The sequence below is a fragment of the Chionomys nivalis genome, chromosome 2 (genome assembly GCF_950005125.1).
Source record: "Chionomys nivalis chromosome 2, mChiNiv1.1, whole genome shotgun sequence".
Taxonomy (NCBI): Eukaryota; Metazoa; Chordata; class Mammalia; order Rodentia; family Cricetidae; genus Chionomys; species Chionomys nivalis.
The window spans coordinates 70,645,466-70,664,985 of NC_080087.1; the positions used below are offsets into that span (position 1 = coordinate 70,645,466).

The 19,520-nt window shown below is 51.5% G+C and overlaps 1 protein-coding gene across 4 annotated transcripts; it reads left to right on the top strand.

The window, feature by feature from the left end:
• Positions 1–35: 35 nt before the first annotated feature.
• Positions 36–17,947, top strand: Epn1 (epsin 1). 4 transcript variants are annotated; one of them, XM_057762086.1, is made up of 12 exons: positions 36–309; positions 1,822–1,922; positions 3,294–3,626; positions 8,855–9,104; positions 11,843–11,967; positions 12,324–12,398; positions 12,978–13,061; positions 14,472–14,775; positions 15,140–15,250; positions 15,385–15,471; positions 16,908–17,165; positions 17,341–17,947. In XM_057762086.1, the coding sequence occupies exons 3-12, from the start codon at positions 3,399–3,401 to the stop codon at positions 17,547–17,549; spliced, it is 1,731 nt and encodes a 576-aa protein (XP_057618069.1). In that variant the 5' UTR covers positions 36–309; positions 1,822–1,922; positions 3,294–3,398; the 3' UTR covers positions 17,550–17,947. The 4 variants fall into 4 exon arrangements, with proteins under 4 accessions (XP_057618069.1, XP_057618071.1, XP_057618072.1 ...); XM_057762087.1 differs by lacking the exon at positions 36–309 and adding an exon at positions 339–470; XM_057762088.1 differs by lacking the exon at positions 1,822–1,922.
• The last annotated feature ends 1,573 nt before the right edge of the window (positions 17,948–19,520 follow it).

Consider the following 19,520-nt stretch of genomic DNA (forward strand, 5'->3'; position numbering starts at 1 on the left):
GGCCGCCGGGTGAGGTGCAGAGGGCGGGGCGCTTGGGGTCATTTCCGCTTCCGGTCCGTCGCCACCTTCGGTTGCTTCCCGTCCGCTCGGCGGCTCCCCTCCCCCCCCGCCCGGCTCTCAGCGCCCCTCCCGGGCGCCGGGGCGGCGGGGCCGTCGCCGTGCGGCCCTCCGTGCGTCCTTGCGTCTGTGCGTGCGCCCGTGTGCACCTCTGCCTCCCGCAGCCCGGCGCGCGCCCCGTGACACCGAGGCCGAGCGGGGGCAGGGGGCTGACCGTCATGACCCCCGGGAGCCCGGTGTGAGCGGGCCGAGGTGAGAGAGGGGCGCAATGCTGGCCTACGTCGCGGCGAGTCCGGTTTCCCGGCCTGGGCCGTGGCACGCGCGGGTCCAGCCAGCCTCGGAGCCGGTGTTCCAGCCGCTGATGGCTTGTGGCTGCTTTTTTACTGCTGTGCCCGGGTCGGGTTTGCCTGCCGGTGTGTGTCTTTTCTGTGGTTGTCAGTGTTCCTTATTCGCGCGGCCCTGTTGCTTGTGTTGCCCTGCCTCTGTGTTTCGGTGTTTATACAAAAGGTTTTGGCGATCCGAGTGCCGTGTGTTTGTGTTCTGGATCGCTCCGTGTTCCTGTCAGGTTACCCTTCCTGTCTTTTCTGGGTTTCTGTGTCTTCATTTCCTTCCCCACACCTGTCTCCCTCTGGTGCATATTTCTCTTCATGTTTCATTTTTGTCTCTGTTGCTACCGTCCCCAGGCCCTGAGTTCCTTTCCAGGAACCTTTTGCTTTGGTTGAGGATGCGCCCCCTTCTCCAGGTCTTTGAGTCTCTGGTGGTGTGGTAGGAGCTCTGACTGTGGAATCCAGACCTCCTCCTGCTTTTCGCGGTCTACAGACCTCAGTTTCCTAATCTTGTCAATGGAAGCGTTCAGAGTTCTTGCACCCCAGGGTCTCTGCGCATTCATTGAGGTGGTGCTGGTAAGGTGACTAACAGTGTCTGGCCAGGAGTTAAGTGTTTGATTACTAGGTGCTCTGGTTATTATTATAGATCTTGTTTTGCTTAGTGTTATTTGAATTCCCTTTGGGAGAATTTCGTTGTATTGTTTGCACAGTTTAATAAACATTTCTAAATTAATTAAATGTGGAAAACTGCCTCATTCTCGGCAGCTTCTGTGAGATCTAATATGCACCCCCCCCAACATGCTTAAGTAGGTTGGTGTTAGGATAGTGCACCTTCAGATGCCACCCTTTTGGAAATGTTTTTTTTTTTTTTCCTGATAATAACAGGCAGGGGTACCAAGCACTGACTATTTGTGAGGCACAGAACAAGGCCCTTTATAAACCCATCTTAATCTGTAAGCCTGCCAGGTAGCATCCCTCCATTTGTTAACACAGTTGAGTGAACTGAGTCACAAGGCTTGTTTTGCTAGTTGCTGATGTGGCTGGGTTTTGTAAATTTTGTGTTATTTTTAATTATATCTTGGGCACATATTATTATTTATTTTGTCTTAGTCTCGAACCCTGTGTCTTGTGTGTGTGTTTTGTGTCTTGTGTGTGTGTTTTGTTTCAGGATCCTTGTCTTTCTGCTCTCCTGCCTTGATGTTGCTTTCTTTTTGCCTGAGTTTCTGTGTGCCTCCTTGCTTGTTACTCTCTCTTCCGAGTTTGTCTCATGTTTTATTGTTGTCTGCGTGGGCCTGTCTAGGGACCCAGCCATCTCCTCCCTTTTCTCCCCTCCCCCTTTTCTTTTTTGCCTAGTTAGGCCTGTTTGCAGGTGCTCTGCTCTCTGGCCTGAGTTCAAGGTAGAGAGCAGCCTCTCCCATTCACCCGTGTCTTCCTTCAGGTCGGATCATGGTAGGGCTCAGTAAATCTCCCTCCATGGCTTGTTGGAGAGGCATAGACTGATCGGAGCCTACTCTGGACCCAGGCTGCTCCAGTTGTGAGGTGTGTGTCCCTGGGCAAGGCCTTAATGCGCCCATGTTCCTGCCTGTGTAACGTGGCTGTGAGTCATGGATTTGTAATAATTAAGTTGATGGTGTAAAGCACTTAATGGGTGCCTAGAAGGATGTAGGGGTTGTGGAGGTGCTTGTTAGCATTGCCCTCATTTGCTCGGTTCCTGTCCTCCATCCTTCTCAGCAGCTGGGCACGAAACAACATAGGACACACAATCTTTTAATGGCACACACCTTTAATGCCAGTGCTTGGGAGGGAGGGGCAGGTGGATCAGACTGATCTCTGTGAGTTCTAGGACAGCCAGGGCTGTGTAAAGAGATACTGTGTCGATGCCCCCCCCCCAAAGTATGAATTTATAGAGGTAAAATGGATTGATTCATAGTTGAGTATTCTTTGGCATTTATTATCTAGCCTTGTCCAAGTTATTTAACTTTCCTGAGGCCACTGTCTACATTCAGTGTTAAATGAGATAATGTGCCCCTCCTGGCACACTCAGTACCCGTTACTGGGGCCTCCTGCATTCCTTATCTCTCCTCCCTCGAGCCTTGCGCTTCCCTCCCTGCCCTTGGGACATCTAGTCCCTGGGCTTTCTCATGCCTCCCACTGCCCTGGGACGCCTCCCCTAGTTCCCTACCATTTCTTTAATTCCATCACTGACCTCTTCGGTTGGTCATGACTCCTGTCCTAGAGGGCTTTGCTTCCCTCTTTCTCCATTTCCTTCCTGTACTGTTTATTGAATGTTTTTTCCTTGGCCAGCTTCTTTGTAGGGAAAAACCATATACAAACACATTAGCATTACTACCACCAAGGGTCTTACTTAGGTCACCATAGTTTCAGAAGCAGACCGAGAGGTTTAAAATCACAGGAATCCACTCATAAGAATGCAGTTGGGAACAGTGATGATGATACTTGAGTTCCGTCTGGGGAGTTTCAGCAGAGCCCTGGGGCTGTGAGGAAGGGGAGAATTTGTGAGCAGGACAGGGGCCCCTGAGAGCTGGCCAGCCTTTACTGAAACCTGTTAGTAGGACCTTTGTCACCCAGAACATCATTTTGTATAGGAGAAAACTGCGGTACACAGTTTGAGACCTGCCCTGTTCAGCTAAACTGGGGGCATGGGCTCAGGGTGTCTGACCTCCCCCTGCTGTTCTGCCTCAGCTGATTTGGGGCCCCAGGCAGGAAGAAGCTAGGCTTGTTTGAGGAACCGAAAGAAGGATGGGCTAACTATAAGATAGAGGTTAACAGGGAGTCTGCTCAGCCGCTTAGCCTCTCGCCTTCCTCTCTAGAGTGGGAGGCTCAGGGACAGCTTGGGTGCTGGTTAGCCCAGGTCTCCTTTGTGTTTCCAAAGATTCTCTCCCCCCTCAGATGTGGTGATCTACCAGCATCCATTGTGGTCTCCCTCTGTGAGTCGCCTCATCTCTCCATGCCCCAGGGGCCTGGTGCCCCTTGACACCACCACCACTGGGCAAAATGTCGACCTCATCGCTTCGGCGTCAGATGAAGAATATCGTCCACAACTACTCAGAGGCTGAGATCAAGGTCCGGGAAGCCACAAGCAATGATCCCTGGGGCCCATCCAGCTCCCTCATGTCAGAAATTGCTGACCTCACCTACAATGTTGTGGCCTTCTCCGAGATCATGAGCATGATCTGGAAGCGGCTCAATGACCACGGCAAGAACTGGAGGCACGTCTACAAGGTCAGCACCTGGGTGTGGTTACCTTGGGGCACACAGCCGCACAGCAGGGTGTGGCTTGCCTAGTGCCCCCTCCCCACCCCCACTTCTAGGGGGTAAGCTGTTAAAGACTGTTCTTTATGTTAAATCTCTTGGCAGCAGAGTCCTCCTCAGTATCCCTGGGGCCTTGGTTCCTAGCTTCCCACTTGACCAGAGTCTGATAATGGCCAAGTAAGTGTCTTCTGTAAAATGGTGCGTTATTTGTGAGCAACCAGGCAACATCTTTCAGGTGTCCAGTTTGCTTGCGGCACCTAGTACAATGCAAATGGTGTGTAATATACTGTTAGCTGTGTCAGCAAGGGACTAATGAAAGAACATACAGTCTGGACAGGCAGAGTTTTCTCTACACTTTCTTTTGACCTTTCTGTGTAGCTCAGGCTGGCCTAGGATTTGCCATGATCCTTCTGCCTTCTGATAAGTTCTGGGATTGCAGGCATGTGTTACTACACAGACATAAGTATTTATTCATTTATTTAGTTATTTTGAGATAGGGTCTTACAGAACTCAGGCTGAGTGTGAACTCTTGATCCGTTTTTGTTTTGTTTGTTTTTGAGCTGGTTCCCAGCTTCTGAAAGCCATCTTTGTCCACACTTTGAGGTGTGTGCTTCTACTCAGATGGCTGTGGGCTGTGGGCACGTTGGCACAGCACCTGGGCTTTCAGGTGCCTTCCTTGTAAGGTTATGTGACCGTCAGGCTCGCTGGTATTTATTAACCTGCTGTGACAGTCAGAGCTTCAGGAGCACTTGATGGGCTTGTCAAGCCTTGTATGTAGTAGGGTGATAAAGTAGAGCACAGGGGGAGCTTTGGGGTGATGGAGACTGGTGTGTGTTTTTGTTGTTTGTGATACTGGGTTTTAAATCTAGGGCTTCATGTACGTTATTCAAATCCTTTATCATTTATTTACATATTCAACTAGTTTTTACTTGTTATTCTAAGATAAAGTTTTGCTGAATTGCCTTGGCTGGCCTTTGACTTACTCTGTAGTCCAAGTAGGCCTTGAACTTGTGAACTTCCTCAGTCTCTCAGATAGCTGGAATTATAGGCTTATGCTTCCAGGTTGTGGTGATGTTTTGCTTTTTTAAGCAAAACTGCTGTTAATATCCTGATGTGCTTGCTTTTCTCTGGTGCTGGAGTTGCTGGGTCAGAGGGCACATGGGTATGTAGGTTTGGTAAATTTGATCTGTTTTGTGCATGTGGAATCCGATACCCAGATTTCAGGCTTTCTTTAGAAGGAAATGCATCCAGGGAAATACTGAGCAAGTGGGTTTTAGGGAGTGGGGGAGCTTGCTACTGCCTCCCACACCTTGATTTTTCTTTAGGAGCTAAGGAAATGGTCTGGGACCAGCTGCCTGAATTACAGTGTTAATCATGGGGCCTCAGGGCAATTGTTGGCTTGCCCTCCATGGCAAGGAGTCACTGCTCTTCTGAGTTGGCCCCCAAGATGGTGAGCATTAGTACCTGAGTCTCGTTGCTTTGGAGGACCCACTCCATGACCCCAGTTTAAAGTCTACATGTCTTAGACTATCTGAGAGGCTTCCTGGCAAGGTAGGATGGTTTTCTCGGCTTTAGGATGAGGAGACATAGTACCATCTACTTATTGAAGCAGAGACTTGAGATGTTTCATGCCCATCACGACACACCGAGATTGGCCGTTGCTTGATTTAATCATTGATACAGTTCCTTACTGGGCTTAGAGTGAAAAACTAGGTGATATGTACTCTGCTGGGAACTGGGAAAGCCCAGTGTCACAAGCAAGCCTTTGCTGGGGTGAGAAGGAGAGCTTTAATGGGGATGGAGTGACCCTGGAGTGCAGATCCTTCCTGCTCAGTGGCTGAGACTGTACTGCTACGGCCCAGAACAGTGAGGTACCTTAGATAGACCAGGGAGTTCTAGAGTGTGCTGTTGCGGTGTCCCGAGGTGGGATATGCAGGTGAGTGCAGGGACTTCTGCAGTCAAGTGAGCCAAGTCTGCTTCCTGAAGTAGTGAGAGTCCAGGAGTGCTTGAGTCTTGGGTCCCATGTTCATTTCTGCTTCTGGCCTTACTGTGACTGCAGCCCTTAGGCAAGTAGAGGGTGACCTGTTGTAGTTGGAGGGACTAGCAGAGGACACTGCTGCCTCCAGCAGTCAGAAAAGACTTCTGGAAGAGGCTGCCAGGCTGCTCATAGGGACTGATGATGAACCAACCTACTTTCCTTCCCTTCCCTTCCTTCCTTCCTTCCTTCCTTCCTTCCTTCCTTCCTTCCTTCCTTCCTTCCTTCCTTCCTTCCTTCCTTCCTTCCTTCCTTCCTTCCTTCCTTCCTTCTTTCCGAGTGTTGGCATTAAAGGGTTCTTTAAAGGTAGATTTACCAAAATATGATTTCGTGCACAGAAAAATCTCCCCTTTCTAGGCACAGTCCTCTGGGTTTTGACAATGTGGTTTTTATAGCTTATTCTATGGTCCAGACAACAGTTAATTCTGATTGTGTGGTCCCCTTGGCAGTGCTCCTGGGGTGCTGGGCATGGCTTTGAGTATTTGCAAGTGGCTATCCCATATGGCTATGTTGGTGTCCTGCTTGTCTTGGATTTCTGGTTTCTTATGCTGTACTGAGGATCCTACTTGTACAGACCTTCCTGGTGACACTGTATGGGTCTAGTCACCCTTGTGCTTTAGGGGCCTGGGAGCTTGGGAGTGGAGAACTAATCCACCCCTTTGTCCTATGTTCTCAGACTTACTTTCCCTAGTCTTTATCTTATCCTAACTAGAAGTCAACAGAGTGCAGGCTGTGTGTCAATCCTGTACACTACCAGCTTTGTAAATAAAGTTTTATTGGAACACAGCCAGGCCCCTGCAGCCACCACTGTGGAATAGTTGGACAGAGACTGTGTGATGTGATAATGGAAGCATTTATCTCCAGTACTTTTATAGAGAAAGGTGCTGACCCTTCTTTAAATGTGCATTGTAATATAGGAGTACTTCCCTGGTGGAACTAACTGAAAACTTAAAAGCTCCATGGGTTATCTGTTTGGGATCATCCAGTTGCCCAGATTAAAAAAATTCCAGGCTCTTCACTTGAGGTGTTGCAGATCTGCTAAATTATGAGTATGTAACCCAATGAGCTTGGGCGAATGTGCACAGCTCTGGAGGACCTGCTCAGTTCCCTAGGAGGCTCCTCGTGATATCCCTCCCAGGGGCACTGTGAATGTCTGTGAAGTCTCTCCTGGAACTTGCTAGGTATGGGACCACTGGTGTGTGCTCTTTGGGGTCTTTTCCTTTGCTCCTGGGCTGAAGTGGTAATCTCTGCTTCTCTGTGTTGCTGTGTGTAGACACTGTGTCGCCGATACTCTGCCTTGTTGGGAGCCCCTGTGCATTTGCTGCAGTTTTTGTGTGTGTGGCACACGTGTGTGCCTGGGGATTCGGGAGGTTTCCTGCTTTATAGTCTTTAGCTGCCGTTCCAAAGTCCAGAGAGCTACAAGTTTGAAGGTTTCTCAGGACCATATGGCCTAGAGGGCGATGTGCACTGAAGTTAAGTCGTTCATATACTATGTTCCTCTCCCAAGCTCCTGTCCCATCGTGTGGCTGTTGGCAGAACTCCCCTCTGACAAAATTCGTAGGTGTGCCCTGGTGCAGTGACTTTCTGGTCCTAAGCAGGAAGATTCTGGATTCCAAACCACAAGGGCCCCAGGACTGCTGTCTCTCTGGCTTTCCCCTTGGGGTGTAACCATGCATAGAAATCTTTCTCCTCTGAGAGTAAACACTACCACCAGGGCCAGTCAGGGACTAATCAGATGTAAATACTCTCCAGAGAGCTTTTCCACAGCTGAGTGGTGGCATATACCTGTAATCCCAGTTCTCAGGGGGTTGAGGCCAGTGAGGTCTACATAGCAGATCACTATGTCTGTCTGCCTGTCCCCCCCATTACAGAACTTTAAGTTGAATTAAGAACTTTGAGTTACAGCATTGTTTGTTAGGTAGTGCTTAGCTCCTGTGGCTGCCTCCTCTGTTACATTTCTTCCCATTCTATTCTACACCTGAATTTTGGAGGCTCCATGAAGTCTCTGGAGTCACCTGCAAAGCTAAGGTGTGCTTTTCTCCTCCTTTTTCAGAGTCTTATAAGGACCAAGCTCATGACATTGCTCTGGAAACAGGCCTTGAGTCAGATCTTTCCTTGGGTTGGATTTGCTTCGGTGATTTAAGATTTTTTAAATTTTACTTTATGTGTATCTGTGTATGTGTGGACCACTTATGTGTCTAGTACCTGCAGAGGTCAGAAGAGACTGGAATGTATATGGTTGTGAGTCACCTCATGAGTGCTGGGAATGGGGAATGGAACTGGGGTCCTTTGTAAGAACAAGTGCTCTTAACCACTAGGGCCATCTCTCCAGCCCCTGGGTTATTACTACTATTTTTTTCTAAAGTACTTAATTTCATTTTGCTGAAAAGGGAATTTGTTTGCATATCACAAAGTAGGAAAGATATCCAAGGGTGCAACTGCGCAGTGCTTTGCTTCGGTCTGTATTCCTGGTGTTGTGTCTGGCTGGGGCGTTTATCCTTCCTGAGCGAACCTAGGACTAGAAGGCTCCTGTGACCTCTCATTCCTTTAGGAGCAGCCCATCTCTTCATCCTTAAGACTTCCTGCACTTTAGTTTGGTTTGGCTCTGTTGCTTCAGATTTTGTCTTCAGTACGCAGGGCACGTTTTGTGGTCCTTGGTGATGCCCAGGTTGACTGCATTGGTGGCTGCCATCCTATCTTCTCTGTTGTGTTTACTGCATAGAGCTCATGCACAGCAGTCAGCTTTTTGGAGTGATCAGTTCAGTGGCATCTGGTGTACTCAGTGCTGGCAGCCACATCTCGAGCTGGTAGAGCAACGTTTTCTTTGACCCCATTGAGTATGCCCCACCTGTGCTCATCTCCTGGCACCCATGATCGCATCTGTCTGAATTAGTCTCTTCTGGACACTTCATACCCATGCGACCACACATTGTGTGACCTTTGTGCCTGGCCTTTCACGGAGCACAATGCGTTGTTGCTCATGGTAGCCTCTTTCCCCACTTTTCTTCTTTTTAGGTCTATTCCACACTCGACTGTGTGGACAGATAGTGGGTTGTGAGACCTGAATGTGGGCAGTTGCCCCAGGGCCCCAATGCTTCCTGAGTCTTGAGTCCCTTTTCCAGTGCAGTTCAGTGTCAGTGACTGGTGTACCTGCACTTTGCAGGCCATGACGTTGATGGAGTACCTCATCAAGACTGGCTCTGAGCGTGTATCACAACAGTGCAAAGAGAACATGTATGCTGTGCAGACGCTGAAGGACTTCCAGTATGTGGACCGTGATGGCAAGGACCAGGGTGTGAATGTGCGGGAGAAGGCCAAGCAGCTGGTGGCTTTGCTGCGTGATGAGGATCGGCTTCGGGAAGAGCGCGCCCATGCGCTCAAGACCAAGGAGAAACTGGCACAGACTGCCACGGGTGAGGTTTCTCTCCCACTCCTGAAAGTCCCTGACAGCTCGGATCTTTCCTCTGTCCCTGTGGGCCCATTTCAACAGATCCACCCTTTTCCTCCCTTGTGGGATGGTCTAGAAATTTCATTCAGCTTGCCTGCAATTTTGCTGAATGTCTCCTTTGGACCCAGGTGTGTCCAGACAGTGAGGGCAGCCAACAGAGTCCCTGACCTTTGCCTTGGTCTTTGGAGTGTTCAGGCAGGTACATCCACATCTTGTCAGGTTGCTTGGGACTCAGGGCTCCCCAGGTACAGGGTGAGGTCAGCCCCTAATGGGGATACTCGTGCTCAGGCCTGATTGAGCCGCCAGTCAGGTCTTGTGTAGATTGTCCTTGTAGCTAAAGGGCAATGCAAAGACCCTGAATGGCACAGAGAAGTCAGCATCACAGGTGAGGGGGATGGCAAGGTCGTGGCGAGGCCTGGGAGTTGACTTTTTGAGATCTTAGAATGCTGTTTGTAGGTGGTGAGTTCAAGTTTAGTGGATGATGACAAATATTTAAAAAGAAATGAAAGTGGCATAAGGAGATAGTGTGTCCCCATGTCATAAGGCTGTGGTCTGTCTAGGGACATGGTCAGTGACAGGTGGGGGTTTCATTTTCTCATGCTAAGGGGCCAAGGTAGGGAAAATGGGATGAGCATTAGGGAGACTGTAGAAGGCTGTTGTAAAACTGATTTGCATGTGGTTGTGGGATGGGGAGACAGTGCTACCCTGGAGGTGAGGGCAGATGGAGTCACGAGCCTGTGACCTTGGCTCTAGCTGGAGGACTTCTGTCTGGTACACGATGTTGGGGTCAGTGTTACCTCCCACTCAGATGTGGGGACACCGACGCTGGGGTGTGCTCACATAGAGAGTACAGGCACTGCACTATTCCCTAATACAGCAGAGGGAAAGAGCCTGTGCCCCTGGGGTAGAGAGTGGAGGGCTGGGCTGGGAGACTTGTTTGTAGCAAGCCTGGTTGGCTTCATGGAAGGTGTGCGGTATGCGTACATATGTGTGTGTTGGGGGTTGTACTTACCTTCACGTGTGTGTGGAGGCCCTGGCATTCATCCCTCTGTTCCTTGTTCTTTTTGATGCATGGTCTCAGTCAAACCCAGAGCTCGCTAATATGCTAGTTCGTCTTGCTGTGACGAGCCCCTGTCTGTCTTCCTAGGCTGGGATTACTAGTGAACCATTAAGTCTACCTAGCGTTTTGGTACATCCTGGGGATCTGAACTCTGGTCCTCATACTTGTTCGGCAAGTACTTTTAACTGAGCTGTCTTCCTAATCTCTACGAGGAGGGTTTCTTAGCTGCTAGACATGGCCAAGCTCCTGAGGAGCCAGATGCTTGAGCACTTTGTGCTTTGCTGACAAAGGAGCCTGAGGTATACATTTCAGCTGGTCCACACACAGAGGAGGAGCCAGTCACACTCCCTACATTCCCATCATAGACTCTGAAATTGGGATTGGCTTTTTTTGTTTTTTGTTTTGTTTTTGTTTTTGAGAGTTTCCTGTGTATCCCTGGCTGTCCTAGAACTTGCTCTGTAGACTAGGCTAGACTCAAACTCAGAAATCTGCCTGCCTCTGCCTCCCAAGTGCTGGGATTAAAGGTGTGTGCTGTCACCCCAGTTTAAGTTGGAATTTCTTAACAACTTTTGTATGTCTTAACATGTTGTTCCATTTTCTTTCTCAACCATTTAAAGAGCTGACTTTGGCCATGGGCCATTGTCTGCTGACCCATGTCCCAGAGCTTGGAGAGGAAGGAGGGCTGTATGGGAGTTGGGAAGGGTTGTAGCCTAGAGCTGGGTAGTTGGTATGGGAAGCTCTTGTGTTGTTAGTTGGTGCCCATTTCCTTGAAGTGGGGCCTTGAGGGGCAGTACATTCAATTCCAGGCAGGCGGGAGGGAGCCTTAAGGTATTTGCACAGCAAAGGTTTGGCAGTGGGGTATGGCTTGCCAGCACCTCACCTCCTGAGTGGCATGCAGTGTCTGTCCTAGGGTGAAAGTGCTTTGGGGACAGGAGCAGACAGCTTTCTGTGGTATGTGGATTTGCTCTGAACCACTGCTGGAGCAGGGTTAGTGAGCCTGCCCTCTTATCAGAGAATCAGGAGCCGCCATTGAGCCTCCAGTCAGTACCGGTGCACGGTGGTGGAACAGAAGGAGTGATGAAAGATGCTGATTGTAGGGACTGGGGTCTCGGTTGTCTTCTTGGGAGCACAGCATTGACCTTTCCCACCTTCTGCTGGCCCTGGAGCCACTCTTGACTTTAATGTGGCCTGTCCCTACTGTTTCCTCCTCTTCCTGACACCAGGGGTTCTTGTTCCCTTCATTGGGCTCTATAGTCTAGACAGATGTTGCCTTCCCTCTGAAGTTCCAGCTGTTCCTGCCAGGGCTGCAGTTCTGCCTAGAAAGGAAGCCCTTGTCTGCTCTCTTGGGAGTTCTAGCCTGGGAAACTAGGAAGGATCCCCCTGGAGGCCTGGGCCCTGATGTTTGATCAAACCCGGCTGTCCTTCAACACCCTGATCTTTCTTATCTGCCACTTGCTGTTCTGAGGGTGGGGCTACCCTCTGTCCTTCCCCAGACTCTGGTTCCACTCGTTTCCCTCCCAGTTTGGGCCTCAAAGACCTGGGAAGGGGGCACTGTTCTGGTTTCTGGGCTGCAGCTCCATGTTTGTGGGTTCCCAACTCTTGGTCTCTCGTCCATCTGTGTCTTAATGTCTTTCTCTCTCTAGCGTCCTCAGCAACTGTGGGCTCTGGGCCACCCCCTGAGGCAGAGCAGGCCTGGCCACAAAGCAGTGGGGAAGAGGAGCTGCAGCTCCAGCTGGCCCTGGCCATGAGCAAGGAGGAAGCTGACCAGGTACGGGGCGCAGCAGAGGGAGAGGGGCCGACTTCTGTTCTGCCATCTTGTCCTCATGCCTCGCCCGCCTCACTTTCCACCTGCTCTCCCTCTCCCTGTCCCTGCTCTGTCTCTTTTCTGATGCTTCCTGTTCCTCCATCTCTAGCTCCTTGCTCCCACAATGCTGTCCTGTGCTTTGGCAATCAGGTGCACAGCTGCTTTCTCTGCCCATTGTCAACAATTTGGGAGAATCACTGTCCTTTTCTTTCTTGATCTTGCTCAGCCCTGGCCTGCTGTCCCTTTACTGGCCTGCCTCTCTGCCTGGTCCTCTGGCTCTGGCTTCCCCTGCCCTGCCCCTTATACTTTCTCTCCGCCAGCCCCCGTCCTGCGGTCCCGAGGATGACGTCCAGCTCCAGCTGGCCCTTAGTTTGAGCCGAGAGGAGCACGATAAGGTCAGAGTGGCCTCCCTACCCCCCAGGACTTTCCCTCCACCTCGCTCAGCTCCGTGGTCCTTACCCCGTGTCCCTGAAGTGCCTCCCTGAATACAGTGTTCACTTCCAGCCCTATCTCAGCAACTTTAGCTGTGCAAACCTTGCTCCAAACAAACCAGGGTGGGCACCCTGGCTATCTCGAGGTGCATCTGCTGCAGCTACCTTGGGGTGCAAGCATCACTAAGTCCTGCACCTCAGCAGGAAGCCAGGATGAGAGAGTCACCTGCTTTTCCTGGGTCCCAGTGTGTCCCTAAGCTGCTTTCCTAACCAGGTTTGGCTACCCCTTTGGTAGTGCCATACACAAGCCCCTTCCCTCTCTAGATCACATCAGCTCTTCTGCCTCCTGCCCCACCTTTGACCCAGTTGTCCCATTCCCATCCGCATTCCATACATTGTCCACATCCCATTTTATTTTTTCCATTTTTGTTTTCAGAGTGGAGGAGAGGGTGGTTGGGATGGGGATTTCCAGGCTGGGCCAGCTGCCCTCCCATGGCTCACGTTCTGAACCCTACCTTGTGCAGCTGCTTCTGTCTCCCATAGGAAGAACGGATCCGCCGTGGGGATGACCTGAGGCTGCAGATGGCAATAGAAGAGAGCAAGAGGGAGACTGGGGGCAAAGAGGAGGTGAGTGCTTGTGTGCTGTGCCCTTTGGGTTCACTACCTCCTGCCCTGCTGCCTGTGGTCAGAGGGGATTGTCTTATAAAGTAAGTGCTTAGTCAGAGACACTCTCTGCCTGCCTCCCTTGTGGCCAAAACATCTGAAGGAAAGAGGGCCTAAAGCCATAACAACAGCCTGACCAGCTGAGGCAGGACACGGGGCCCAGACTGTTTTGCTATATGCCATTCAAACACTCTGTCTCTATTAGACACTAGGGGTTGACAGTCCCTGCCTGAGCCTCCCCTGACCACGGTCGACCCCTCCTGTGATCACTTATAGCTGTGGTAGACTTCCTAGATCATGCTTACTTCTGGTCATGCGCAGGTGTTTCCTCATGATTCTGCATGTAGACAGGGTTAGTGTGATCTGTCTGTCAGGACTGGCTGCACTCGGAGCTGAGCCTGTGGTAGCAGCAGCGGCAACAGTCGTGTTAGCATTATAGCTACGCCTTAGGCAGGGTTCTGTCCTGAGTAGCTTTAACTCTGATACCGTGAGCCTAACCTGCTTCCAGATTGTTTCCATGTGATTAGCCAATGAGACTTTTTTCTTTTTTTAGGGTTTTTTCTTTTATTTTTTGAGTCAGTGGCTCACATGGCCGAGGCTGACCTTGGATTTTTGATCCTTCCTCTCCCTGAGTGCTGGGATTTATATGCATGTGCTACCATGCATGATTTTATGCATGGCTGGGGATTGAACCCAGGACTTTGCATCCTAGACAAGTACTCTGCCAGCTCCAGCCCCAGGTCCAGTGTGGCTTTCTTGATAGGCAGCAGTGTCTGCTCAGGCTGACCTTAGACCTAGGAGGTCCTGCATCTGACTAGGGGAGACTCACTTGTTTTTGCCTCTGCCCTTTGTACTCTTTGAGTGTAATTGTGGCCACTTGGGGAAGACCTGGCTGTCCTCTCTCTGAGGCTGTTTGCCTCATGGGTATCTATGGCAGTGTGTGTGTGCGCGCATATGTAGGATATCTCCACTGTCAGGTGAGGGATTTGGTTGGCAGCTTTTCCATGCCTGCACAGGCAGGCAGTCCTGCTGGGAGTCACTGCAGGACAGTGATGTGGTATCAGAAGTATGATCAGGGTGACTTGGTGGGAGCTCAAGGAAGGAGTGCATGGCGGGGGAGAGGGGTGGCTAGAGCAGTTTAAAAATTCAAACAAGGCACACAGTGAGTGAGGAAAGGCTTGTAGTTCTGCTGGTTGCAGGGAGGAAGGTGACCTCTGTCTTCGCTTAGAAGACCCCGTGGTTGTCATGCAGGGTAGGGTCTCCAGGTTGGGGAATTGGGAGGATAGATGGAAGGCAGACCTGGGGTTGAGGAGAGGAGATGCAGCCACCTGTAGCCACCTCCTGACTATCTGTGGTTCTCTCCTCTTCCCACAGTCATCTCTCATGGATCTTGCTGACGTCTTCACAACCCCAGCCCCTCCACAGGCCTCAGACCCCTGGGGGGGCCCAACATCTGTGGCTACTGCCATCCCTCCGGCTGCTTCTGCCTCAGACCCTTGGGGGGGACCTGCTGTCCCTCCAGCTGCTGATCCTTGGGGTGGTCCAGCCCCCACGCCAGCCTCTGGGGATCCCTGGAGGCCTGCAGCCCCTACAGGGCCCTCTGTTGACCCTTGGGGTGGGACTCCAGCTCCTGCAGCTGGAGAGGGGCCCACACCTGACCCATGGGGAAGCTCTGATGGTGAGCACCACCATCTGCTGTTTTGCAACCCCTTGGGCCAGCTACCCCTTTAGGAAGGGATGCCCTGGGCACAGTGTGGGTCAAGAGGTGGCCAGGGCAGAGAGAGCAGGCTTGGGCATCTGGCTGTATGAAGTTGAGTAAGGAAGACTGTAAAGGGACAAGGGGATGGAGGGGTTGAGGGTGCTTTTGAGAGCAGGTATGGGAGGGCCTGACCCTGACTGGAAAGCAAATGTGTGTATAGGCAGAAGGGCCTGAAGGTGGGGCTAGTCATTTGGGTCATTTTAGGCCATCACAGACTGAGAAGCAGCAGCTTCCCAAGCAGGAGGGGTTGGCTACTCATTGATATGCCTCCTTCCTCATCTAGGTGGGGCCCCCGTCAGTGGACCCCCATCTTCTGACCCCTGGGCACCTGCCCCGGCTTTCTCAGACCCCTGGGGAGGTTCACCTGCCAAGCCCAGCAGCAATGGCACTGCAGGTACTGGCTGCCCTGTGCTGGGTTAGGGCGGTAGTCCGGGTGTGAGTGCTGAATCTGTCTGGGCTCTGAGGGTGGAGGAGGCTGAACTAGAGATTCCGGGAAGATGCTGAGCAGGAACATCTTGGCCCCCACAGCAGTCGGGGGCTTTGACACAGAGCCTGATGAGTTCTCAGACTTTGACCGACTCCGCACTACCCTGCCAACTTCTGGGAGCAGCACAGGTGAGTCACCCTCCTCCTGACTCCCCAAGAACCCCCAGACCTTTGTCTTTCTTGTTTCTGTCTTGCTCCGGGTGGTGCCTGCTGTACTGGAGGGTGTAGGATGCACAAGACAGATTGAGTCAGATCCAGCCACCCCCTTCCCACAGAGATGTGTGACTATGGAAATCCCGTCCGTACACTCCTGTCTGACCTGTTTCTGCCTCTGGGTCATTCATTGAGGCAGGGGGTGGGGGTAGGGGTGGTGAGACAGGAATTGGAGAAGTGGTATCAGCATGTTGACCCCTGCCTTGTGTTCCTCACTGCTTTCCCCTGGCTGTCTTCTGCTGTTTAACCATGTGTCTCTGAGACCTTGGCGCAGACTGGCACAGCCGTCTTTCCTGGCAGCTGTGGGTTGACCTAAGTGTGGGCCTGGGCCTCCTCTCTCAGGGGTTGGTTATTTCTGGTCACTTTCTTTTGAGATGATCCATTGCTAGGTGACCCAGGTTATCCTTCAACTTGTGATCCTTCTGCCTCAGCCCCGGTACCTACAATTCTAGGTATTTCCCATATACCTCTTTTTCTTTTCTTATGACACTGGTATTGAACCCCTGTTGTTCATGCTAAGCAAGTAAGTGCCTTGCCACTGAGCTACATCCCCAACTCTGCAGTTTTTTGCGGGGGTGGGGTGGGGTGGGGGCAGAATCTTACTGTATTTTCTTTCTTTTTTTTTTTTTGGTTTTTTGAGACAGGGTTTCTCTGTGGTTTTGGAGCCTGTCCTGGAACTAGCTCTTGTAGACCAGGCTGGTCTCGAACTCACAGAGATCCGCCTGCCTCTGCCTCCCGAGTGCTGGGATTAAAGGCGTGCGCCACCACCGCCCGGCTTCTTACTGTATTTTCTATAGCTCAGGTTGGCCTTAAATGTGTGATCTTTCTACCTAAGCCTTCCAAGTGCTAGGATTAAAGGTTTACACCCCAGGCTTGACTGTATTTCCTTTATTTAAACCAGCTTCCATTGAAATGCAGGTTGTAGTATAGAAATGGGTTTCCATTTGTTAATTCCCAGAGGGACAAAGTCTGCCCTGCATCCTGTAACTAACTGTCTTGAACTGTCCCAGGGTCATGGATATCTCCAGGTTTCTGCACTGTAACATTTTATAGGGGCTTTGTAACTGGAGTATTCCCTTGGGGGAGGTACTCCTTTGAGATTGGTGGTGTCCCCTAGGCAACCATTAGAGACCGTACTTCCTGAAACTGTCACTGTGAATCATCATGACATCTTGATTCTGTCATTCCCTCTACCTGTTTGCGACAGTAAGATCATCATAGTTTTCAGTCCAGGCTCAGCTCAGCCTGCCACTGTGAAACTTTGTCCCTTCCTGAGACCTCAAATCACCCCATCCCCCGCAACTTAGGGTAGATCTGCCGGTCCCTTTGAGCACTGTTTTGGCTTCTTCCAGGGGAACTGGAGTTGCTCGCAGGAGAGGTGCCCGCCCGCAGCCCTGGTGCATTCGACATGAGTGGGGTTGGGGGGTCTCTGGCTGAGGCTGTGGGGAGTCCTCCACCTGCTGCGACCCCGACTCCCACCCCTCCCACACGGAAGACTCCGGAGTCATTCCTAGGCCCCAACGCAGCCCTCGTGGACCTGGACTCGCTGGTGAGCCGGCCAGGCCCCACACCTCCAGGATCCAAGGCTTCCAACCCATTCCTGCCAAGCGGTGAGTGTGGAATGTGGGACTCTGCATCCTTGAGCCTCCCTTCAGTCCTTCCAGAGCAGAAGTCTCATGGAGCAGGCATGTTTCTCTTCTCTTGGGCTGTATCCCAGGACACAAGATCTGGGCAGACAAGCACTTGTTACCTGCTTCCTTTGTCTATTATTTCTTCTCTTTGCAGGAGCTCCGGCCACTGGCCCCTCCGTCACCAATCCTTTCCAGCCAGCACCCCCTGCAACGCTTACCCTGAACCAGCTCCGTCTCAGTCCTGTGCCCCCAGTTCCTGGAGCGCCACCCACCTACATTTCTCCTCTTGGTGGAGGCCCTGGCCTGCCTCCTATGATGCCCCCGGGTCCCCCAGCCCCCAACACTAATCCCTTCCTCCTATAATCCAGGGTAGGAGGAAGGCCTGGTTCAGCTGGCTTCCCTAACTTCTGTTCCCTGGGAGATCAGTGTTGTGAGTGCATGTGAAATGGGGGACCCTCCCCCCAGTGCCCTTCCCCCTCCTGGGGCCCACTCACACTACACCCTCTTCCCAAGTCCCCAACCCACCTCCTCCTGAGAAAAACTGGACATGGGGGATGGGGAGGGGAGCCGGCCAGAGGAGGATCTTTTCTGTGGCATTAGATGGGGGAGGAACAGCCTGGGTTCCCCCACCCATTCCACCTTCCTCCAAACTCCTGACAACCCCCAATCAGTGTTTGAGCCTCCTTGTTCCCTTGGCACCCCTTGGTGAATCCTTGGTGATGATTTTGGCAACTTCGGGAATAAATGGCAATTCTCATGGGTACGACTCTCCCACATTCCCATCCACTACTCGTGTATCCCTAAGAAGCTCTTCCAGGGCAGACCCGGGGTTGGGACTGAGTCCCATCCCTTGTCTCCCTCTGGGAGCTAACCTTGCTGAAGTATTGGATCCCCTGAATCAGTTCCTGGAGTTGGGGTGAACTGGTGACGGTGGCCAGGCTTGGCCCTTGTAGGAGCAGTCCACCTCTGATGAAGTGTCATAGACCACTCAGGGCTCAGTTCTGAAGGCCCCACTTGGGAGCTAAGAGACTCCTTAAATGCCAGACTTCAGAGAGATGCTGTGGCTGGGGTTAGTCAGTTGCTGAGGATGGTGATTATTAAGAATTTTTGCCAAGAAATAGTAAAACTGAACCCCCATCGTTGGCATCACCTGCACAGGGAGCACTAATTCATCCCAGCACTCTTTGGAAGCCTTGTTAGCCTCTTCTGGCTAAACCCAGTGGACCACCAGATGGCATCCCTTGGCCATCGCTACGTGTTCTTGTCATGTGCTGGACCACATTTGATAACTATGTCAGTAGGTGGGTGCTGGGGTCAGATTGGTTTGGTAGATGTCTGCCTGCCGAGCAGTCCGCTTGAATGCTCTGGAGGTGGTGGGAGGTGTGCTCAGCTGCCCTCCTCTGTTCTAGGCCCTACTTGAGGGGGAGGTATTCCTAGGGCAGTTCAGTTCTGCTGTGAGGCAGGAGGGTCCTTTGTCTTGTGGGTTGAGTGAATGATTTTATGGTTGGGTGGCCACTCGGTCAAACCCTGTGCCCCAAAGGAAGTATATTTGGTGATTTTGTGCCTTTGAGCTTTACACCAGTTTCAGTTAATGAAGCACAGGAGGAAGATGGTTCCAGTTCATTCAGTGCACAGCCTGGTGGAGGAGGGTAAGGTTTGATGCCCTGTCCACCATCTCTTAAAAACAAGAAGAAAAGAGCAGCATGGCCTGTAAGCCATGACTCAGCCTCTGCATGTCCTCTTTGTGTCTTCTTTCAACCCGTACAGTCTGAAGTGCAAAGCAACACCAAAGAGGTTGATTGTGTCTCATGTATGCCCCTTTCCAGAATATTCCAGCCACCAGAGTTTTAGCGGGTGCTGCCATTAAGAGAAGCCTCTGAGGCTCCGCACCTGGGTGTAGAGTGATCCCCATGACTAGATGTGGAATGAGTCAGCTCACACATCAGCTCCTAGCAGTGAGAGGGCTCTTCAGTTAATCTCTTTTCCAGGCAGCTGGAGAGTGGGCTCAGCACTGTGCAAGCATGAGTTCAGGCCTCCACCACCTACTGTAAACAAGGTGCAGCCTTTAATTCCATCTGGCTAGTGAGGGGAAGCAGATGGGTGGGGCACAGATAGTATATCCTGGAGACTCTTGGCTAACCACCATTCAGTAAGCTCCAGCTTCAGTGAGAGAACCTTTCTTGAGATTGATGGTGGAGACAGGGGAGGCAACTCAGTAGGTAAGGCACTGACCGTGCAAGTGTGGAGACCTGTGTTCCGTCAGATGCCTAGAACTCAAAGGGAGGTACCGGAAGTGTGTATCTGTACTGCCAGTGCTACTAAAGAGATGGGGAC